Raw genomic sequence first — 24,602 nt, forward strand, 5'->3', positions numbered from 1 at the left:
GCATCAGCATTGCATTTCCCCATATTGTTTGAAGTAGCTAATATTTTCAGTGAGCTTTCTGGACTAGTTAATAAGTAAGATACCTGTCATATCTGTAAGGAAAATGCTACTGGCACTTTATTTGTATTATTTTTGTTTTAAGCATTGGATAATAGTCTTTTTTTGTGTGTGTACAAGAATGCTTGCATTAGTTCATTTGGCATGCTCTGTGTGTGACTCTGTTTCACCTTGAACATGTACTTTAACTTTGGACTATTATGTACTGTGTGGTGAAGCCTTTTCGTTTATATGATGGCATAGTGCAAAGGTACTAAAGCAGTCACTAATTCTATGCTTTAGTGAGGGAATTAAGGCCTCAGGTATAATGTGCATTGCCTTTTCTACATTGCACATTGTTGCAGTGTCACATATCCTGTTGCTCTGCTCTGTTGTACAGGTTGCTAACAGGGCAAATGCACTTTTTTATTCCGCACATCTGGAACTGCAGATCAACCTGGAGAAGTACCTGGATAGCAACGTGTTTTCAGATGTGGAGTTCGTGATTCATTCTGCGAAGTATTCGGTGTCGAGGACCATCAGAGCCCATAAGCAGTACCTGGCCATGAGGAATGAAGTTTTCGGCACTATGTTTTTTGGGAGCCTGCCTGAAAAGGATAAGGTCCACATCACAGACTTGCATCCAAGTGGATTTTATGGACTTCTCAAGTGAGTATTTATTCATGTGTGCCCACTAATGATTTCACTGTTTGCTTTATAAGTAAGTAGTATGTGGGCTGATGTAGCATTTCCCACTGCTGATGCTGCGATCCAGGGTGGTTTGATAGTAATTTTTCTTGGTTGGAGTTCACGGCTTTAATGACTGATGCTTGGCAGTAGTAATGGATGGTCTCTTGGCCTCAAGAGCTGAAAATGCTGCTTTCCAGAATGATATTCTGGCAGAATAACATTAGGTATGCTCCCCTAAATATCATAGAAGTTTCAACTCCATATGATGGTTCTGAGCATTCAGCTTTGAGCTAACAAGTAACGACTGCTTCAGCATGCTTGTTCTCTGCATTTGAATCACTCAAGAATGTCAGAGCAGTGTATGTACTGGGCTGCTTTGAGCTGATGCTGCTGGCAAATCATTGACACAGAGTTGGTCAGAAGGTACTGTTAATGATTTATTTAGCAAAGTTGAGGGGATCCTGAAATTGTTTCAATAAACGGGAACCTTGTTAAATTGAGTGAGGCATTTCTCAGTCGCTTAATTTGATGCATTCGATTATGTGATGTAGTGGCATCCAGAAAACTATCGCAGCTTCATATTAGTGAAGTGTAATTGCATAAAAAATGAAATGAAATTCTGCAGACGCAACTGACACCACTAGTGCGTATAAAAAAAGAAAACATACATTCTTACCCCAGCAAGAAGAGCTCCAGGGAACTACAAATATATCTCCCAGGAACGTTTGTGATCTTTGCTTGCATGCACTTTGTAAGTAACGACCACTTGGATTCGTGTTGTTTGAGCCTCGGCCAGCCCGTCTTTCATCCCCTCATGTGTTCCGGAAATCTAGTGCAATAGACAAAGGGCATCCACCACTTCACTTGCCATCTTGGTAAATTTAGTTCAGAATTATAAATCTCGTATTTCTTGGTGCAGTTTGGTAAAAGCGGTGCGAAGGCACTTCACGGTGTTATTTTTGGCTCGCAGTCAATAAATATTTGGGCGTTCTCTACATAATAGACCGAAAATTCACGCTACTTTGTTTTAATTTTCTTTTTTTCCAAGAAAGGTTTGTTAAATCGGGAGCGATCACAAAATTGGAAATTCCCAACACCCGAGCGCAACGGGATCTGAGACACCTTTTAAATACCTGTAGGGTTTCTCGGATCCCCTGAGATCACCATTACTTTACTTTAAGTCCTGAGGTCATAACAGTGTTTCATTTCGTTTTACTGCAGCTGATCTAATTTGCATGAGTGGCCACACAACTTTAAATTGTTTGGCTTTTGGTTTTTGTGGGGTTTAACGTCCCAAAGTGACTCAGGCTATGAGAGACGCCGTAGTGGAGGACTACAGAAATTTCGACCACCTGGGGTTCTTTAACGTGCACTGACATCGCACAGCACACGGGCGCCTTGCTTTTCGCCTCCATCGAAGGGCAACATGACCCCCAGCTATGCTCACGTCAAATATCTGGCAAAGACAGATCGGAGTGCCGGAGCTCGCGCTCATGGTTGAAATTGAGGTTCGCATCGAAGCTGCAGTGGGCAGTGCTTTTGGAAAAGTCACCTCTTTCGTAGCGGAGCAAGCTACGAGAGAACCGCCGCAAGCCCCTGACCAGCTAGGCTTGTTTCACTGCACAGCAGCCAGTACATTGAATGCCAGCTTTTCCACATGACACTGCTGTCACTTTGCAAACAAGCATGCCAGAGCAATTGCTACTTTCAAGTGGACTCGATGCTCACCTTGTCACATGGCTTTATAGTCGTGCCTCGTTAATATGGACACTTTGGTTCCCGACCAAAACTGTCCATAAAGCGAGTCATCCATAATAACGAGTCATGAATAAAAACAAAAAGGATTTTATTGAGAAAAGAGAATTGTAATTAACGACTGCTTTTGTACATAACGGTGTGCACTGGACTCAAAATTTCACAGAACACCGGCACATTTGAGTGCATTATCCTTGTCATTGTTGTCTTCGAAAAATTGTAATGCAGCCTGAAGTGACTCGCTTACCATGACACCCGTGATGTTGGGCTTTGTGTTGGTCGAACTTTCGAGCACGAACTCATCACTGGCCGATGAATCAGCGTCTGATTCTCTACTCACCGCCACTTCCAAAATGTGCTCTTCACTGAGCTAAGTAGCCGCTAAGTAGCTGCTTGAGATTCTCCTGAGGCGAGGAAACAGCTGAGCTGTCGATACTAGTCCCTCGCAGCTTGGATTGACTGAGATGGCTTTTGCCGCTTGTATTCACAGATTTCTTCGCGCCTACGTTCAGCTCTGTTCTTTTGCGTTTAACTCCCGCCATGCCAAAAGCCAGACTCAAGTTCAGGGCTACAGGCTCCTGATGCTGTGCACTTTTTTTGCCTAGTTAACCTTTCTGCCTTTCCGTTCTTCTGATTCTTTTTTTTGCCTTGTACTGTTTCTGTAAGAAAGCGAAGGAGTCAAGCTGGCAAGCTGCTATGCAGAGGTAGCAGAGGGCTATCGAACATCCCATCTTCTTGGCGCCGTTTTTATGTGTTTCCATAAAACAAACACTGCAAGCTGAAGTACAGTTTAGAACGACGGCTAGCCGACTACGAAGAGCTCAGACCTTGTCAAGGCCGCATCGTTGACTCAAAGCGGAGCCGACATACGGACCGCCTAGTGGGCAAAGTTTGGCCGTTCGACAGCGCAACAAGGACGAAAACCAGGAGCATGAGAGGGAAGCGCGTCCAGGACGGGACGCCCGGTCCGGGTTGCGTGTTCGTACGTCGCCTCTTTTGTCGCTGTACTTTGTGAGCGTGTCTTAACTCTCACCGAAAAGTGTTAACGGCTTCATGGAACACACATTGCGCTTTGGGAAAGAAAACTTCAGTTCCCACCGCCACTGTAGGCACTTGTCTTTCTTCCTGTCATTTCTTTTTTACGCTTTTACCGGCCTCTCTGTTCACGTTCAGCAGAATTTATTGCCACCACATGTTGTTGCTTTCCCGACTGCGGCGGCACTTCCGCTGCACCCAGAAGCCTCCTGGTTCCCCCTTTCGGGGTCTTTCTTATGCTGGCCCTCGGTTTGCTATGTATGCTCCTCTCCGCTCTTGCGCTCCCCCCCCCCCCCCCCCCCCCACCTTCCTTAAAACAGCGACACGCCGGCTTTGGTTCTTTCCAACCCCACAGGACTCGTTCAGGCATCCCGCCGTTTCAGCTGTCGGGTAGGTTCGCGGGCGGCGCGCCCTTTAACTTGCGTTCAGACTCCTTTGCTTTTTTTCAAGCACTGTCCATATTAACGAGACAAAAATACATGGGCCCAAGTGGGGCGCGTGCATTCTTCCCCTGTCCATTGTCCGGACAGCGAGTTTCCATATTAACGAGGCATAAATACATTGAAAAAGTTTCGTCCCCAGAAAAACTGTCCATAATGCGGGTCGTCCATATTAACGGGGGTCATATTAACGGGGCACGACTGTATATCGTAAGCGCTGCCACAAGATGCCCAAGGCCGACCTGCCGATATGGCTCTGTGCGCGAAAAAGGAATCATGGTGGTGCCATTAAGAGAAGCGCCCTTTGATGAGGTTGAATGTGCAGTTTGATATATCGCAAGTTCGGCTGAATGGAAGTTTTACAAGCACAAACAAGACAGTTTTGCATGTGATTTTCGAAGGGGGGTATCCTTAGGTTTCGATATAAGCAGTAATTCAATATATCAATGTTTGATATATCCAAGGTCATCCATAGTATCTCTATCACTCAGGCTTTCAAGTGATGTTACCTTATGAGCATTAAAAGCTGTCCACTTTATTTGCGTTTCCTAATGCGGTAAGCATGCAATTACTATTTCTAGAAACATTGTCTAGAGTCAGAAGGGGTCTTGCAGCGCATGACATTCTTCATTTTCATTGCCGACACTTGAAAGTTGTCTGGTTGCTCATGTAATTTACTCGGATCAGCTGCAGTAAAACGACAGGAAATACTATTATGGTCCGGGCTCGGGAGTCTGATACTTCGTCGCCAGTATTTAAAAGGGGTTTGAGAATCCCCGCACTCGGGTGCTGGGAATGCATGAATTCGAAGCACGCAATAATTTTTTGTTCTTGTCAGAGTTAGCCGAAACATTTCTTCTTTGGTCTTTTTCGCAATGTATTTTGCACATCCTTTAAAGGTCCCCAGAAAGGGGTCACCAAGAAGGGTAAACAACGCCATAACACTGATAGTTATTGAACCACCCATCATTCTCCCGCAAAAATTTTTGATCTAGCTTCTGCAACACCAGAGATATCGGCGATTAAAAATGACCCTTCCAATTTTCCCTCTCAACTCGTACGCCGAAGGGAGCCATAAAAAAAAACAAAGAATACAAGCAAGTTCAAAGCTCCGCCCAGACATACGTCACTTCGACGAACTTCCGGTTGCCTCGAGCTCGCTCGCTGGCGTACTCCGCCAACCCGTCCTCGCTTGCACACGCCTGAGGAGTTCGCCAGTTCGCGCAGCGACGGTTAGTGTAACCGCGAACCCGTGGTTATCCTATGTTACACGGCGGACCAAACCATGGTTGCACCACTAACCGCGGTTACCGCAAACCGAGCTTGACAACCTCGGTTTGCGTCGTTAACCGAGGTTATGACGGCGTCTGTTGACGGAAGCTACTCGTCGGCGCCCGAGTGCGCGAAACGTACGAGCAGGTCTGCTTCACAAAGTTATTCATTTGCCCACTGTATCACGTTTAAAGATCGATGTATAGATTATGGTGCCGCCCGACGTCTTCGATTACGGCCGACAGCGCAGCGACTGCGTACTGAAGCCTTGTCGTGCCTACAGTATCGTTTGAACGGCTTGTTGCTGAGCAGAACGCCAAAAAAATACGCGGCCTTAGCTATGAAAGTACACGAGTTTGCAACGCTTGCAGCACGGGATGCCGCGAGCAGGCTGAGGTACGTTACACAATTACCGCGGGGGTGGAACGTGCGAGCGCGGCGAACGCCGGCGCCGTGCGTGACCGTCCCTAGTCGTCGCTAGGCCTATTGTTTCGCTTCGAAGCCGCGGCGGTCGACGCTTTGGAACATGATCAACGCTGTCGTAAATCGTCTACTTATGAAACTGCCTTATAGTGATTCCTATCCTGCCATAGTAAAATAATTATAGGATTAACTCTGCCGACGCATTAATCGCAGAGTTAGTACGAGCAAATCGGATCAGCCGAAATGCACCAGCGGCAGCTGGCTTGAGCAGAAACTAGCTTGTATTACGGCTATCGCTCTTACCAGCAATTTGCTGCTGGTCAGCGATCCTCATGAGGGCTTCATACTTGATATTCGGCTCAATATTCCAGACGCCAACAAATTTTAGCACGCTTTATTTCGGACATCCGATCAGCCGTGTGGTTCGCGAACGGTATGCGGGAGGAGTGGCCACAGCGGCGATGCTTACGGCGGTCAAGGAGGTGCTGCCATCGTGCGGTGCTTGACCGTGCTGTTGACGCTTCATCGGACGACACTCCGATACTCCTGAAACCACGTTATATAAATAATGCGCCGTATTTAAGGCAACGGTTTTTCGCTTCGCCTCATTGTGAACAAGGCTCCCGTGTGGGAGCCGAAACGTCATTCCATCTTTCTTCTTTTGGTCGGTGTCATTTATTTTCCGTCATATATAAATAAGATATTTGTAAATGCAGCTTCGTTCTGCCGATCCCTGCGCCGCTTCGGTTGTTGCACTTAATGGGCAATGGCCACCTAACCGATAAGGGCGGCGAGCTGTAACAGCCCGCACAGAGTTCGAGCAGCGTACGAGCAGACGACTTTCGCAGCTACCGGAAGTGTGTTCGTGACGTCATGGTTGCAGTGACCGCAGCGAATGGCAGCTTCTAGCAAGCCTTGCCAGTCAACCGACCCGTGACGTCACGGGATTAGGAAATAGTTCCATGCGACACCGCCAAGCGACATTTCCTCTGCCCGCGAATTTCAAAAAACGCTGTTTGTAAAAATTAATAATAAATCGCTGGCTTTGTTCCAAGGAGTTATACTTTGCGTTAATGCTCAAAAGGATGTGTTCTACACACTGAACACGTTTATCAGTGGTTTCTTAGGGGCCGTTTCCGTGGACCTTTAACTTTCGCCGATTTCGTCAGTTCGCACCGTGTTAAGGTGCTGAGTGAGTGAATTGTTGATTCTTGCATGATGTTTTTTAACAGTGGAAGCTTTACCTTTCGCCTGTCAAGCATAGTAACCTTGTTGTTCTTATGGTATTCTTGCTAATTTTAATTTTGTAAACTTGCGGAGGAATTTCTTTATTATTTTCATCATGTGGTGGGCTTTATGTATAGTGTGATTAAAAGTTGCGCTTCTTCTATAATGTGTACTTATGCAAACATTTATTTGGATTTTTTTTAATTTACATTTGCAAAATATCTAGCACCAACTTGTCGGGGCTGTTCAGAAAGGCTACTTTTGATCTCAACATTAACTATATATATATTAAGGTAATGGTTTTGTGAATGGTACAGACAATACAGATGGCAGCGCTTTCTTTCACCAGGAGCAGTTTTACGTCACATACAGTCGACTACATTGGCAGAGCATGGGGATCACATTTTTCACGTGGGTCGTAAATTGAGCAAAAAAGTATCTGTAAAGATGGTTTCTCCCCTTTGTATAAGGCAGTGTGAAAAACAGGTTGCCAGCCACTTTCTCTCACTCTTTATTTTCCTCACCACATGGGCTTGAATCATGACATTCCTCTAAAGCATCCAGACTTTAAGTGCTGGTCTTGGTAGTCCTGCACTCCGTATTTTAGCTCATAGTATGGACAGCATCAGCTTGTGACGAGTTGCTCAAGTACTAGCTTTTTTTACAATTATTTGTGGGCTGTGCACATTGCCACTGCGCAGAATAAATTACTGGTGAAAAGCACTCAGGTTCTGCAGCCCGTGCTGATTGACAGTGAATACCGGCTTTCCCTCATTTAGTAGAATCCTGCTATAGTAAATTCAGATATATAGTCAAGTGAAACTTAAGTCCCAATTCATCTTCCGTCGATGACTATTAATTTTTCCTCCTTTATAGTAAACATTTTTGGTAAAAATTTGTTATAGTAAAGTATGTTTGGCTATGGAGACAACTTCCCACTAAATGATCGCTGCACGCGCACCACTACTTAAAATCGTGTGGCAAGTTTTGATTTTCAAAAAAAAAAAAAAAGAAGAAAAACAGTTTTTTTTTTAATTTTTAAGTGGCTTTACCGCCGTGCTTAGCAGCATTCAGGAGAAGCCAACTTTACATAAGCCTTAAAGCCATGAGGGAAAGAATGCAGCGCATAGGAAAAAAAATAACGCTGTCTACAAACATGGAAAGAAGGTGACATGGACGGTTCAGAAAGTAAGAGAAAGTAAAAGTGCAGCGAGAAATAGGGCAGGGAAGAAACGGCCAAACATTAGCATCATTGCGCAGCACGAAGCAGCAGTGGAAAGCAGTGGAGGCACGGCGTGTGCGGTTTTGCACCGCTTGACCACTGCGTGCATTTCTCATCTATTGCCTCTTAAATGACAGAAACAGTTAAAGATGACGCCATGTTCATGCAACGCTTTGGCTTTCACATGAAATCATACTCTGTTTTATTCATAAACACGTTGCCCTCATGCTTGAGCGGTACTGCCACAAGATGTAAACAAATGCTTATAACTGAAAAAATAGCACAAAGATACGATAAGAGAGAGATGGAAGGTACTTTAAAGTATCTGTATTTTTCATTAAGCAACAAGACATGTTCAGTAAGCAGGCATTTAATTACCTGACAGAATCTTCAGGACCATATCATCCCAATCACTGATATAGTTAGGAGAACAGGAAGACAATGAACAGTGCTAAAGAGGGCAGTACAAGTGCTTGTGTTCTGTTTTCTTGCTTGGTTTGTTTTGTTGTACAGCTTACAATATCCCAAACAGACTCAGGCTGTCAGGGGCGGTGTAGTGGAGCGCTCAGAAATTTCGAAATCTGGGGTTTCTGTAACATTCATTGACTTGTAACAGTACCTGGTAACCTATAAATGAAGGTAATGATAACCTATAAATAGCTTGCAGTTTTTTTGTTTTCCAGTGCCTTGCCTTTTAGTGGGACAGCATTGAACGTCTCATTCTCTAGGAAATCCGGCATAAGCGTAGTTGGCATTATGAGAAAAAACTCGGTCATATCTGTGGCAGGTGATAGCTTGCTTCTGACATGGCTGGGTACTGTGCTGCGCGACCACGTGACATCTGCCAACTTGGGCTTCACATTTCGGATAGGAGAGTGAGGGGAATCAAATCTTCCAGGACACCCCTTGCCTTCTGAGTCAGATATGCTTGCTACCCCTAATCTACGCAGGCATATATGTTTTTACGATTAAGTTAAGGCAGTTTAAAATCTATCGTTTGTCCTTTGACATAATGGGTACATAGCTTACAACTATGTGCTGAAGAGTTTGTGTTAGATGACAGAGGTGCGACTTAAAGGATTTGTGAAAACTTTTAGGAGGTGCTTAAGACCCCTTAAGAGTGATAAAGTGAAAGCCTTTAGGGCTAGCTCTACTGTAGTGTTTGACAGAACCTCACCGATGATACAGAGTATGAGAGTAGGAGAGCAGCTTATTCAGTGCCAGATTTGAGGTCTGTAGCTCTACTCAGCGGCGTTGGTGCGCGCTCGTGTCGCTTGGTCTTCATAGTATCCAGCAGATGGTGTGCGGCGGTGTTAATCTTGAAATTCAGAGTACTTGTGGCATAGTATATGACAAGTTGCCCTAGTTTTTGAGCACCCATGCTATTTTCTGTCTTCTAATGTAAGTGTTTTGTTTTGGTAAAGCTTGCTATTTGGCGTCCACTTTATATTGCATTTACTATCTCTCTAATCATATGTGGGTTTCTGTCTGAAATCGATCGTTGAAGTATGTTTATGCACTAAGACAAGGCGGCTTTTTTTTACATTTTCTCGACTTTTTTTCTGCAGGTACCTGTACTGTGGAGCCTGTTTGCCAGACTCTTTCGAAGAGGCCATTTACATCCGTGAAGCTGCAGATAAATACCTCGTGCCAGAGCTGGTTACGGTGTGCTCCCGATACATTGCAGAGAACATGACTGCCGATAGGGTGTGCACACTTATTGACTGTCTGGGTACCACGGACACAGAGAGGATCGACGACGCTGCACTACGTTTGCTCAGGAACGATGGCCTTGCTGTGCTCAACGCAGAGTCCTTTGTTGAAGCACACGACAGCACTGTGGAGGCGGTCCTGAACACTGTGTGCGGAGTGCCCGAGAGTTGCGTCTTCCTGGCTATACGGAGATGGGCGGAAGAAAAGTGCCGCAAGTCTCTGTCTGCGGGTGAAACGCCCGTGGAGGTGGACGCTGTTCTTCGGCCGTTCTTGCCCAAGCTGCGGTTTCTCGCACTGACACCGCAAGAGTATGTCAAAGGACCCGGTTCGTGGAACCTGCTCAAGAGTAATGAAGACTACGCTATACTAAGGAACATCATTGTGCGTGGTTCGGTGCCTCTGCCATCATGGGTCTGCACTGATCACACTGCTCGAATCCTGTTTCGAGAGCTTTTCACATCTAAGCCAGTCCTGACTGATTTAGTATCGAAGGCGGCAGAAGTACCATGCACGGCTTCAGAAGATGGGGACAAAAAGAAATGATTACGGTAGTTTTTTGTGCACAGGATGAAAACAGTTTGTGAAGCAGGGCTTGATCTGTAGTGTGTTTGACATGTGACATAAAAGCTTTTGAACTATGGAGATCAAACAATGACTCAAGCAGGGCCTGGTGTTCACATTATTATGTGACTCAAACTCATGGTTGAGGTCATGATAGGCTTGTCTGAAATTGACATGTGATTTGATTGGTTTGATGCGTTTATGTGCATTATATAGAGATTCTGGAAATTTTTTGGAGTTGGGGTGGAGAGTGCAAGTCCTGCTGGGTCAGTATGCTGTGTTGGTAATCTATTTTTATATTTTTTCATAGCTTCTATATGCATCCTTTTGTATCCGATGCCGCTACAGTGGCTCAAGGCTTAGAGTGCTTGGCTACAGAACTGGTAGACCTGGGTTCCAGCCAGCCATGGTGCATCTGTTTCAATGGCATCAAAACACAGGGTGCCCACATTGTTTGTATTTGTTTATGGGGTTTGACATCCCTAAGCAACTCAGGCTATGAAATGCCGTAGTGGAGGGTTCTGGAATATTTGGCCACCCGGGGCTCTTTAACATTAACTGACATCACATAGCAGACGGGTGCCTTACTTTTCGCCTCCATCGAAAAGCGAGCACCGCAGCCGGGATTTGATCCTGCATCTGTGGGCACGGTAGTCAAGCACCCCTACCACTGAATCACCGCAGCAGGGACACCCATACTGTCTAGGATATAAGTACACTTTAAAGAACCCTAATGGGCAATTGTTCGGAGTCTTGCACTATGGGGTTTATTTAAAGTGTCAGTTGCGTTAGGACATTGAAACCCTATAAAAACAGGAAGCAAAACAGTGTATTTGACTAGAATTTCAATGTTAACTACAATTTTACTTACAGTGATTAATAATATTTAAAAAAAAGTTTACCTGACCATAAAAATTTTACATATTTGCGTCTTTGATTATTTAAAATTTTTATGCATTTTAAAAATGGTTGGTTATTTCAGAAGTTCACAACAGTGCATAAAGCTAAGGATCGTTTTGTTGTTTCTATATGTGCCCTTTAATGGAGTGGAAGTGAACTCATGTGCTCATATGTAGGCTCAAAATGCAAAAATATTTGACGGATTGATAAGCTTCTTGGCTGGTATGGTTAGAATGTGTTAGGCAAGAGAGGCTGTCAAGGGAGGCCTAAAATTGCTGTTTGTTCTGCCATTCTGGATGCATCCTCTTGCATAATGCCATCATGTTGCACGTATGCAGCTCCTGCGCATGTGCAGTAGATGGTGAGTGAGCCCTTTGTTTAATTCTACCTACAAAGAAGTTTTTCCTTGCCTCGGGGCACTGAAAGGGCACTCTTCTTATTAGCCAACTGATGCACTGTCGTTACTACATGAGCTGGAAATACTGCACAACTTGATCATTTCGTGTTTGTCTCGGAGGTCTTGCACTGTAGGATTTTTAATATTCGTTTGCTTTTAGCCAGACCGTCACCCCGTAGGAGCGTTTGCAAAAGTATGAATTGCTTTGAAAGTCTGCTGGTATCAAAATTTGCAGCGTGTGCTCCTAAAAGCTCAATTAACAAGGTATGATAGAATGAATGGGTCATTGCAGTCTCAGCTCCTCTACAGCTATTGCAAATTTAACGTTCAATCTTGCGAACATGTCATTGATGCCAGGCAGTCTCCACTATGGCGTCTCTCATAGCCTAAGCCGCTTTGGGACGTTAAACCCCACAAACCAAACCAAACCATTTTATTTAGTGCAGCTTTTTTTGCCTTTCTAGAAATTCGGTGTCAAAGTTTAGGGAGGGGGAGAAGACCAAACGTTCCATTTCTCAGTAACACTTATCACATGCATTAAATCATGTGCACAAATTCCTTGTAATCAGCTTAGAGCTGAACCCCTAAAAAATGGAGCCACTGTGGTTTAGGGGTTAAGGCACTCGACTGCCACAGGATTGTCCTGAGGCCACCGGTTGTACCCATACCATAACACTTTCATGGGGCACGCTGCAAAATTTGCTCCCAGCTCCCGCCCAACACGTGTTCACCATGATGAGACATGGTAATGTGAAGCAGTCATATTTTAAAAAATTGGCGGTGTAATCTGTGCTACACAAATTATTTCACTGCAGGAACGTTTGCATAAACAAAGTACAGGTCTTAAGGTAACATAGATTTAAATCACGCATATGCTTTGTGTTGTTCGGCAGGACAGCGAGTAATGGCATGTTGTAAAGTAAACATAATTCGGGCTAGTTATATTGACGTGTCATGCAAGATGCACTTCTGGTAGGGGTTTGAAGTGGGTTATTAACAATTGTGACCAAAAGTAATTCATGCATGAACACTGTCAACCCCTGTGGATTTTTATTGTCGACATTAGTCACAGATGAGGGGAGCGTCCGGTGCCCTAGCTGTTGCTTCTCTTGCTCTCGCTCGTTGCTTCCGAAGGTGTTCTTGTTCGTAGTGCTGTTTGATGTTAAAAGCTTTCGCTTGTTTTTGAAAGCGTTGCCCTTGCTCCTCTTCTGTCCTCAAATATTTTGTCTGATTCTTATGTGATCGTGCTGTTTGTCCTGTTCCGTGGTTAGTGTTCTTGCCGGTCGCTTCCGGATTGGCAGTAGCACTTGTAAAAGGTTGTTGATGATGCCATTATGCAAGGTCATAGCTGGTGGCATTGCACGAGTAGGCTATCCAAAAATGAGAAAATGGTTGTTCAAGTACGAGCTAAGTATACGGCTACATTTTGGACAAATGGTGTCATTATCGCGATTCAAACAAATGTGTGCAGTGGCTGCACTAGGTGGCGCCACTTGCCCAGTAAGTGCCATAAAATAGGGTCAGGATGCATGCACTAGAAGCTGTCCCAGACTAACAATCTTAAGCCTTTGCAGTGTTTTTATTGGATTTAGAGAATTAAAAAGACTTCACAGTTGATATCCCTTCATGTGACATTATTTTGAAGTCACTACAGCAACACGAGAATTTCAAAAACTCTTGTGATAGTCACTATAGACGCCTTTGGATGTCAATCTGCCTTTGACGACGCTGACAGACAATAGGAGGTGAAAGTGGGTCTGGAAAATTCATTCCTACATTGAAAGTGACAATACACTGGAAGCGTCCATGGTGAGAAAAATGTGCATATAAAGCTTGCAATATTTTTCAATATACTTTCAATTTTTTCAATTGCAATATTTTTCAAGAAATGTGCATAATGAAAAAAAAGAAAAAAACAACTCGCATCAGTCATTTTCAAGTTACCAGGAGACTGCTTTTGCTGCCAGTGTGTTGGAGCGTTCCTCCGAGCTCGCTGTTGCAAGGCCTTGCTGTTCACAGTGTGTACTATGTTTCGAGGATAAAATCAGGAAATCAAATTTTTGGTCAATTTACTACATTACTCACACAAACGTTCCTCAAAAATGGTTCAAAAAGTATGTATCGAATACATGCATTACATAGAGCAGATGCCACGGAGTGTGCAAAAATGAACCGACAGTTTGCAAATCACTTTTAAAATTCCCATTTCTGTGTCCGCGCTGACCATAAATGCTGTTCACTTGTGTTTATCCCATCTCTGAGCATCATGAGGCCTGCTTGACATCAGCAATCTGCTGCCATTGGCTCCCTCCATCAAAAAAAAAAATGTGGGGACACAAGCTCCCCCTTTAATGGTATGACACGAGCGTTAATGGCTCTCATTTGCCAGCTTGTCTCATGTATTCTCATTCGTAGATAGAGGCACAAATAAGATTACAGATTAAGTGATTGCTTAGTCAATAACCTTATTTGCACCTTTATTATTTCATTCATATTGTCACGGTATTGGCGACTGGGGCTAGGTTAACAGAGCCGGTACAGGTGGAATTGCACGGTCCAAGGTTTAGGTACGTCCTGCGAGTCCGGAGCCAGGGGGCGCTCAGAGCGAAAGATGTTGAAGTGGCGCTCGGAGAAAAATACGAAGTGAATCGGCTCCGGACTCGCAGGACGTACCTAAACCTTGGGCCGTCTAATTCCACTTGTACCGGCTCTGTTAACCTAGCCCCAGTCGTCAATACCGTGACAAATCTGGTGGAGGTCAGGTCTGATGTCCCGTATCCCTCCGCTAAGCAGGAGTGCTGGTCATATATTCGAGGAAATGCCTGTTCACCGCACCAGCCGCAGGCAACAAGGCCTACCACCTGAGTTTTCCCCATCGGCCATGACTACCCGCAGCCACGACGTCGTCGCAATGCCTGGAGCAGCCCCTACTTACATGACGTTTCAGAACTCCCGCGTCCCAAAGACCTTTCACGGGGACACCTATGAAGACGTCGACGGCTGGTTGCAGCACTACGAAAGGGTAGCTACCTTCAACCTCTGGGATGACGCCGCCTGGCTTCGCAACGTCTACTTCAGCCTTGAGGATGGCGCTCGGACATGGTTCGAGAACCATGAAGACCAGCTGCCTTCCTGGAGTGAGTTTAAGCGTCATTTTGCGGCTACTTACGGTAGCTCAGATCGCCGCGAACGGGCCGAATGCGCTCTCCAGTCTCGGGTTCAAATGCCTAACGAAACCGTCGCGGCATATATCGAAGACATGACACGCCTCTTCAAGCGGGCAGGCCCTACAATGTCCGAGGACAAAAAGCTGCGCTACCTCATGCTTGGCGTCAAAGAGCAGCTTTTTGCTGGCCTGGTGCGCAGCCCACCGTCTCTGCCGAGTTACCATCGCATGGCATGGACGCATCGGCGCTACGGGAGCTCGTACGTTCGATTGTGCGCGACGAACTCAGACTGCTGTGCTGCTGTATGGCGCACCTCAACCAGCTTCTACCTCCATTCCCAGCGCCCCTTGGCAATATGCATTAGCGTACCATTGTGGGATACCACCTCACTTGAAAGAACAGCTGACATGATAGGTATAAATCCTTGGTTAACCAAACTGCACACACATACCTTTGTGGCCCAGGGCAAGCACATCTAACTCGACCTTACGGTCCTGGAAAGCAGGATTCCGATCTCATTCTCCCGTCCCAATGGTGAAGCCTGAGTTGGTGTCATTTGCAAACTCAGCCTTGTCATACGGTCCTGTGCAGTCTGAGTTAATGCCGTATGCAAACTATTTTTCCTCCAACGTGCTCTGAAGCACAGCCCCCCCTCCCCCCCCTCCCCCCCGCTTCCCCTTGTGTATGTACCCTTTTGTCTAACACCATTATTTGCCCTATGATAAGAATATGTTCTCGTAATGTGGGATGCATTCACTAAATCTAGCATTGCTAAATTAGAGTTCAAACAAAAGCATTGGAGTTTATTTATGACTCGTATAGTCAAACAGCTATCACTGCTCTTAATCAACGTTGTTTGCTTCCTGTCTTTCACAGAAACCGTATCTGCTTTCTTTTTTCAGTATTCAAAGGTCAGTACAATATTGACACTTCCAATATTGTATCATTCTCATCTGGGCATAATACAGTGGCATAATATTACAATAACAATATTACAAGCACAAAGTAAAGTTTTTAAGTACTCCTTATTTTCTCCACAATGATTATTCACTGGAATAATCTAATGATGCTCTAACACAAAGCTCACTAAAATGTTTGAAAACCAACTTTAATTATATAATTTTTGTAGTGTACTTCCATTTGTTGTGTCCGTACTTGTGGAATTGTGTTGTTCACATTTAATTTCCTCATTTAGGTGTCTCTCATAGCCTGAGTCGCTTTGGGACGTTAAACCCCACAAACCAACCAACCATAATTTAGAGCGCAGCTCTTTGGTGCCCGTTCCTGCGTTTCGCATCGCCGTTGTCCGTCGTAACCTGCTCCGCAGCTGGGGCCGCGCGCTACTCCCATCCCTCTTCCTCCGTGCGGCAACCGCGCGTGTTGTCAAATTGCTGCCTGCGATCCTGCCACCGCCGTTCGCCGCGTGTGCCCCCCCCCCCCACACACACACACACACCCTTTTCCTGCGTGGCAGCGATGGTGTTCTCCGGTTGCCGAAGCGTCGGCTCGCTGTCAGCGAATCACGGTGCATCCCAAGCAGAAATGCAGAGCCACGTTGTCTTGACTCGCTAGATGCATTAGCGGCATCAGTCAGTCTCTGCTTCTTCGCTGCTCAACGTTCCTTTGAGCCCACGCGCTGCCTTCCGCAACCTCCCGATAACTTAATTGCTCTATTGATTTCTCCGACCACAAAGCTTCTGTCATGACAGCAAGAACTGTTAGTGAAGTGTTTCTTGAAAGAATATGTGTGAAAAATAAAAATTGTTAATTGCACATACATGTCTTGCTCGAAATATTTTCCTCAATCTATCGAAAAAGGTAGCTGCGCTCAAACTTCGCATTAGAAAGTAACGTAATCGGCAAATGTTTGTTGTTTTCAGCATTCGTGTAGTTCTGTATTGTTTGCCCACCCTGCTAAGGTCTTGTAGAGGATTGCAGTATTAATAAATTTATAATTTAATAATATTAATTTAATATTAATAATATTTAATTTATAATTAATAAATTTAATAAACTAATAAATTTATTAGTTTTTGTACAGTGGAGTTACATGAAAGGCAAACAATTCTAGGGGGCACTTTGGACCACTAAAGTGCAATGAGACGAAAGCCTTTATTGCGTGGTAGTCCGTAGCCCTCCACTACGGCACCTTTTTTTTTTTTTTTTCACTCCCACTTTTCCTTAAGGTGCGATTCAAGTGTCCGCGGACAAGCGCCACTAATTCCTACTTTAGTGCGCATCTGTATGCTTTGTGGTGCGGTGTTTGAGGAAGCGCCAAAGGAGACACAGCTGACCCCAGCTTCATATCTGCCTGAATCGCCCATGACCAGGCGTGACGTCATGGCCCAATGTGACGTCATGACGACGCCAGTTCTGGTTATTAGACATATGATGTGACGTCAGCACATCACGGCCGATGACGCTTCGTAGCGCTTCTGCTGGGAAAGCGTCCCCTGGGATGTGCGCCGAGCTGCTTCCGAGGAATCATGCTTCTGCGTGGTGCTCCCAAGCGAGATAGATTTATTTATTTATTTATGGCGCTGAGTTTGCCACACGGCATAAAAGGTGGTGGTATAGCGTCACAGGAATGTGTGGAGCGCAGCCATGTGCAAGAAGTCACACAAACTGCGTGCATAAATGTTGTTTGTTGTCCATAAGTGGAAATGAGAGTCATTACTTGGTGAAAGTCCAGCTTTTTGTAGTATGGTGTTGCGCATATGCGAAGTTCCTGGGCATGTCCATATTAGATGCCGTACAGTGGTGTCGCAAGCCGGTTCTTCGCAGCATTTGTCGGGAACTGGAATAGTAGTACTTTGCCACTGGTGTCGAACGGCGGGCGTAAGAGCCACTCCGACCCTCAGCCGTCTCAGAGATACCTCCTCCACCCTTGTTAGATTGGGGGGAAGGGGGTACGTACACGGGGGAATTAGAGCACGTGTACGCTGCCTGAGGGATGCTGATGATGTCAAATGGGTCAGGAGTGGATCCGGTGGCAAGGAATCATGAATAGGTTGTGACACATCATCTGCATGAGGAAGCACGTCTGCTGTTATGGTATTCAAATTTTTGTTGTCTTGAACCCAGTGAATGGTTATAGTCACTGGATAACGGTGACAAGCAGCATGTACAATCTGTGCGACCCTAAGAGTGCCATGGACTTTCTTTAAATGTTTTAAGGCTTCTTTAGAGTGAGTCATTATTTGTACTTTTTTAAACGTAGGGTCGGCAGGTAACGCTTCTATGGCGTTTAAGATAGCTTGCAGTTCGAATGCAAGAGTTGATTTGGCGTCGGTAAGGTAACTTCGATTGGTGTTCAGGTGAGGGTGGGTTGGGCTTATAAAAGCAACTGAACCACCTGTTGGGGTTACGGCTGCATCTGTGTAAATTATACAGTCATCATGTGTTGCACAAGACGTTATTGGGAATGATGATGAGAGCTGCGACTTCTTGGTGAGTAGTGGCTTATTAGAAGTAAGGGGGTAGTAGTCCCATGGAGGTGGTTGGTTCTCTAATTCAAGACGAAGGGAAGCTTTTCTTGCTCTGTTCGTCTGTCTTTGGACAGTTAATTTTGCCAGCGAGTTAAGGTGGGCGTACTCCTGGAGCAGACGGATAGGAGTTGATCGAGGCAGTCCCGTAATGACTCGCATGGCCCCGTGGTTGAGTGCCTCGAGTGTAGACCATTGCCGTTTTGTCAGTTTCTGAAACTGTGCCTGGTATAGAAGCCGCGGTTGAAAGACAGCACGGACAAGTCGGCGAGCGGTATCTGATCGGGCACCACCAGAACGATTTGCTATTCTTCGAATTAGTCCCAGTGTGTTCATGGCACTTTTGCGTACATCGGATAGCCAAACTGTGCCTTTTCCTGAAGAATGTACATGGAGACCCAACACCTTGGTATGTTCCACTTCAAGGAGGGGTGTATTGTCAATTGTCAACGCGAATGGATTAGCTTTGAAACTTCTGCGGCCGGCCTTATTGCCCACATGGACATAGCATGTTTTAGTGAGGTTGAGGGATAGGCCTGTGTTGTTGAGAAAGTTTTGAAGGATATTTATGGCATTTTGCAGGGAGTCTTGCTGCACCTGCACTGAGCGGTTTGTAGACCACATAGTAATGTCATCTGCGTAGGCTAGCACTTTAATATTAGGAATTGAGGCAAGTTCATGTATGAGAGGAATAAATGCAATATTAAACAAAGTTGGGGCTAAAACTGAGCCCTGCGGTACTCCACGATTAGAAATGAAATGTCCTGTTGGTTTTCCATTTACACGGATAGCAAACGTTCGGTGGGAGAGGAACGCGTGAATTGCACGACAAAGCTGTAAGGGCATTCCAAGTGATGACATAGTATTGAGAATCGCTGTGTGGAGGATGTTGTCGTAGGTTTTCGTGATATCTGTTGCCACGACTGTGCGGACGAGACGACTGTGAGATGAACAATATATTACTTCATTGGCAAAAAGTTGAAGACCATCTTCAGATCCGTAACCAGGCCGAAAGCCAATCTGTGAAGACGAATATTTGTGATGATGGTCAAGCCACCAGGATATTCGAATGGCAAGTAGCTTTTCGTACAATTTACAGATAGTTTGGGTAAGAGAAATCGGGCGTAGAGCACCAAGGGTTGTAGGTGGTTTTCCGGGCTTTGGTATGGGAACTACTACAGAATGTTTCCAATCTGGTGGCATTTCACTGAAAATCCAGATTTCATTGAAAATTCTCAGAAGTGAGGTCAATGATTCACCTTCTAGATTGCGGAATAGTGTATAAGGCACACCATCATGACCGGGTGTGGTGTTTGGGCGGATATCTTCAATCGCAGCGATCAGCTCAGCCATGGTGAAAGGGTTCGTGATCTTATCTTCTGGGAGATGGTTGTCGAGACTGAGTGGAACCGGTGCAGGTTGGCAGTCATAATTGGGGAAGAACTGAAGAGCTGCTTGCTTGGCAAATTCTTGCGGTGAAAGACGCAGGGCTATTCGAATACTCTCTGCGTAGTCTTTAACTGAGGGTTTTCGTTCCATTGAATGAAACACACGCCATAGGTGGCGGTTTCCGATCGGAGTACTTATGTGAGAACACCAGTCTGTCCAACGTTTGTGTAGAAGGTGCTTAGAATACCGACGGGCTTTAGCGGTTAGTTTATGAAGTTCTGCTATGGCAATATTATTGGACGGATGCTGACTGACGTATACGTCCATTTGCTTGCGCCGTGCCCAGAGGTTAAGGAGGTGAAGGTCAGGGTTTGGTTGGTCTTCATTGATGGTTGAAGACATGGTGTGCTGATTTAGAACTTGCATGAAAGTAGAAAGTGCCGAATCAGGAGTTATTGAGATGAGGCGAGCATCTGTACGTAGAGTATCCCAAGAAGTAATGTGAATTTTGCGGCGAATTTTACGAAGTGTGGTTGAGGTAAAATCGATTAGAATGGGGGAGTGGTCACTGCCCCAGGTGTCTGGTTCGCAATTCCAGCGAGGATTCCCAGGGCCTAGCCACCACGTAAGGTCCGGAGTCGACGCCGGTGCACGCGGGCGGGTACATTTTGTCAAACTGTTGAGAAGTGTAAACGACTGGTCAAAAAATGTGTCGTAAATTTGACGTCCACGCTTAGAGTCTTGTATATAACCCCAGGCTGTGTGCGGTCCATTGAAATCTCCTCCAACAAGTATGGGTACACCTGGGTATGAGGTGCGTAGATGTGTGAGCCATCCAAAGTTGAGTACAGTAGATATCGGTCGTGCGTAAAATGATACCAATATAACTGGAGTACGTTGGGGCTTAGTAATAATGGCGGTCACTTCTTGACGGGTATTGCACCAACGGGATAGGTCTATTGGAGAATGAGGAGTGGATGAATGAACATATATTGCCGCTTTACCGGGAGCAAGACCACTGCGGCGGTCGGGTATCGAGGGGCAGTGATATATGCAGTAACCAGATAGAGGGGGAATAGCGTTATGCTCTTGTAAAAGGAAAGCCCATGCATTAAGTTTTCCTTCTTGAATACGGAGCTTCAATTCAGGTAGTTTGTTAGTGAGACCTCTACAGTTCCATTGCATTGCAAGGGATTTATGGTTAGTGGCCATTAGTTTGCAGAACAGATGCTATCATTTCAGGCAGTTTCTGCAGCAGTGTAATCAGTGATGTCATTGAAGTTGTAGCTGCAGATTTTTGAGGTTGGGCATAATTTGACTCAAAATGACTGTACTCATTAGAGCGATGATGTACTTGACGTGTAGGCTCAACAGGCGATTGGTGCAAACGTTGCAGTAAGATTAACCGACGTTTGCAAAGGTGATCAAGCTGTTGGCGAACTTTGGCAATCTCTTCATCTATGACAGAAATATTGTTAGGCATAGGGGAACTAATTGGTGGAAATTCATCTTCCGTTTGACGAAGAGTACGGGAACTGTGCTTCGAAACAGATGCATAAGATGAGCGGATTTGAGAGGGCGGAGGTAAATATGTTGGCGTCAAGTCGGTACTATCTTCCTCTGTGTGGTTTGATAGAGCAGCAAAACGGTTTGAAATCTTGACTGCATCAAAAGTAGGCTTATGTACTACACGACGTTTCTTGCGAGGGCACTTGGGATACGTAATGTCGTGATCGTTTGTTTTACAGAACGGACACGTGAAGGAGGGGAGGCCGTCCGCTGATTGTTTTGGTAAAGTGTCCTCGGATGCAGGGCATACTTTTTTTATGTGGCCTTGTCGTAGGCATCGGTAGCAAAACACTGGGGCAGGCCGGAAAGGCTTCGGATGAACGACCAGCCCGTTGTAGAACAAATGAGTAGGGAGTTCTAAAGGACCCTTCAAAAGTAGAAGAAATGTGCCTCGGATCGCATGCAGTTGTCACCACCTCTACTGCTTCGCCTAACCTTCCACCTCAAGGATGTTTCTTAAGCAACTCAGCACCTACTTCATCGCTACTAAAGTCGCCGCGTCCAGCTTCAGGGGATCAACCGACTTCAGCTTCCAACAGCTTGTCTACTCCTGTGACCATTCCTATGCGGTCTCTTACCGATTCAACAGAACCAGCTGCAAAGAAGGTAAAACCCTCTTCATACGATCATAATTCGTCAAGAACCCCATCGAAATACGGGCTCCCTGACGCAGACTGCTCCTTCCGAGTACATATTAAGCCTACATTTCAGTATGACATAACGTCAATTTCTTCGAGATCAGTGCAACAGCTTATTGACCGCGCACTGGGTACAACAGGCTACCGAGGATTTATTTACCACCGTCCCTCTAATTCAATCACAGTGCAAGTAGCCTCCCTTGGCGATGCTGAGAAAATCTGTCATATTGATAAAATATATATCAGTGACTCTCAATATGTACCTGTGCACGCATACCTAGCATCTGGACCTGGCTTGCAAAGATGTGTCATTTATAACCTGGATCCTAAGGCACCTCCAAATGAGGTTATGGCGGATCTTTTATCAGACACGCACTCTGTGCTAAATGCCCGCCAACTAGGTAACCGAGATAGAGGACGATCCCATCAAGGCGTCAGCCCATGATCGCGTCCACCTTCATGGCGCGTCGCTGCCCGGCTTTCTCCCTCCGAGACACCGAGTTCTTTGGTTCGTTCCGCTTGCTCAGGCGCACGTTTCGTTGCCGCGCCGAACGCTGCGTTGCTCGACGCTCACCGCGTCGTGAGTGCAAAGTCCGACGCGGGGCGCCTCATCAGATTGCTGCGCCGTAGCGCATTGTCTTACACTCCTTGGCAGGTCGACGGGTGTTGTATTGCAGGGCCTTGCGCGCTCGCTCTTGAGACGCGTGTGATGGAAGCGGCGCCGTCTACCAGTGCCGGTAGCGCTGGGCGGTGCGAACGAGGTGCAATAACGCTATCGCGTTCCACTCTTGAAGGCGAAGCTTAAGCGTCCTCCAAATTTTTTGCACTGCGCATACGCGCGCTGCCGCAGAGGACTGACCGAGTGGAGCAGGGAAGCATCTGCTGGCATCGCATGCTCCCGGCATAAAGATAGATTCTGCCTAGAACGCCGGTGAACTTTAAAGCGTTCAACGGAACGCTGGTTTCGATGCAACTCTCGGTAGCCCGCACCTCCCGAGCCGAAACGAATGCCGCCGCCGTTCGCCACTGTGAACCGCCTGCCTATATAGTTTATTCTCTGCAAGTTCTTTCTAAGCCATGAGCGAGGCAACCGGCGGAACTCCTTCGTCTCTCACTGCGTGAACAGTTACTATGCCTAGTGCCAGAAAGCGCTCGGCTGGGGATCCACTACTAATTTTTTTTTTTTTTTAATGAGCAGGAGTCGCACACCTTAAGCGTTGCTAGGCAACGCCAGCAGAACTTCGCGAGGGGGCTGCGCAACTGGCCTTGGCTTTGACGTCACTGGGTCGTGGCCATAGAGTTTCTTACTCTTACCTAGAGGGAAAGCTATGCTGCCGTCTATGGGCGTTTACATGGAGTTTCCAGACGGCCAGTTCAGCCACCATGGGTGCTCAAAGCATCATGGGCCGGTGAGCTACCGAGTGCAGAACTACAACTTTTGGCCAAAACTAATGCAAAGATAAACGTTGTTCTACCATAAACAATGTCCTAAGATTGAATATTGGGACTATAAATTACAAAAAGAGAGAGAAACAGAATGCCAGTGTGAGATTTATCCAATATAAGCGACGGCCCTTCCTCCTATTGGCTTAGTTTTGAGCAGCACAAATACCAATATTTCGCACTTAATAGACAAACTTTGAAATAAAAAAATGTTATGAAAATATTTGTCGTTGTGCCATCACTTAAGGAAGTTTTTAGTGGCATTTCGGGAAACAGAAACCATTTATTGGCGACGTCTGCTTTTGCGCCTTCGCTACTATGGCTTTCGTGGTCTATGTACGCACCTTCAAATGATGATGATGACGAAAAAGAAACATCGCAGTAACGCCACTCTACGTACTCGAGAAAAACCGACTGTCCCGCAACAAGTAGCACACCGGCCCATGATTCTTAGCGCGCCCATGGTGGCTGAAGTGCAGCGCCCTCAGCTTTCCCTCTAGTTAGTGTAAGGAACTTTATGGTCGTGGCATACGTACGCGAAGCTCGGCTCCGACCCTCTGAAGCTTTTCGCTTCAATAGTCCCAAGATTACCGCGCTGTCAGGGCAGGGAGGATGATGGGAATGAAAGCGGAAAGAGAAATAGGTGCCGTAATGGAGGGTGTCATTTCGACGACCTGGGGATCCCTAGCGTGCACTGACATCGCGCAGCACACGGAACCTCTCTGTTTCTCCTCCATGTAAACGCAGCCGCCGGCTTTCGGGTTAGAATAAGAGTGCTTCGGAACATTAGTCGGGCATCTCGAACACTGCGCCACCATGGCGAGCATTTTGCTGGAGACACGCAGATATCTGTGTGCTGTCAGACGATCGAAACTTCCAGAGCCCGCCACTGCGGCACCTCTTTCTTCACTACCGCATTTCTATTTTCCCTTGCGGCTCGGTTCAGGTGTTCACTCAGAAGTGAGCCTTTCTATAATTTCAAGCTGGTCTAGTTTGTGAGGTTTAACATCCCAAAGCGACTCAGGTTACGAGAGACGCTGTTGCGGGGAGCTCGGGAAATTTTGACCACCTGGGGTTCTTTAACGTGCAATAGCATCGCGCAGCACTCTATGCACTGTTTTTCGTCGCCATCGAAAAGTGGCCGCCGCGGCCAGGACCAAAATGGCGAAATCGCTTGATAGGAAAGGGAAGGTGCATTGGTTGGTTCGCAGGAAAGGAAAGGCACCGTATCTGTCACATT

At 46.0% G+C, this 24,602-nt stretch overlaps 1 protein-coding gene across 1 annotated transcript in view; it reads left to right on the forward strand.

Moving 5' to 3' along the window:
* Positions 1 to 13,288, forward strand: part of LOC146181277 (BTB/POZ domain-containing protein 6-like) — a 34,045-nt gene extending 20,757 nt beyond the window's left edge. Inside the window, exons 4-5 of the mRNA XM_084576331.1 lie at positions 488 to 705; positions 9,669 to 13,288. Of these exons, the coding sequence (XP_084432457.1) occupies positions 488 to 705; positions 9,669 to 10,356 (906 nt within the window). The 3' untranslated portion in view covers positions 10,357 to 13,288. The remainder of the gene's footprint in view (positions 1 to 487; positions 706 to 9,668) is intronic.
* Positions 13,289 to 24,602: the final 11,314 nt, after the last annotated feature.

The sequence above is a fragment of the Amblyomma maculatum genome, chromosome 8 (genome assembly GCF_055883805.1).
Source record: "Amblyomma maculatum isolate TAMU_Amacu chromosome 8, ASM5588380v1, whole genome shotgun sequence".
NCBI classification, from domain to species: Eukaryota; Metazoa; Arthropoda; class Arachnida; order Ixodida; family Ixodidae; genus Amblyomma; species Amblyomma maculatum.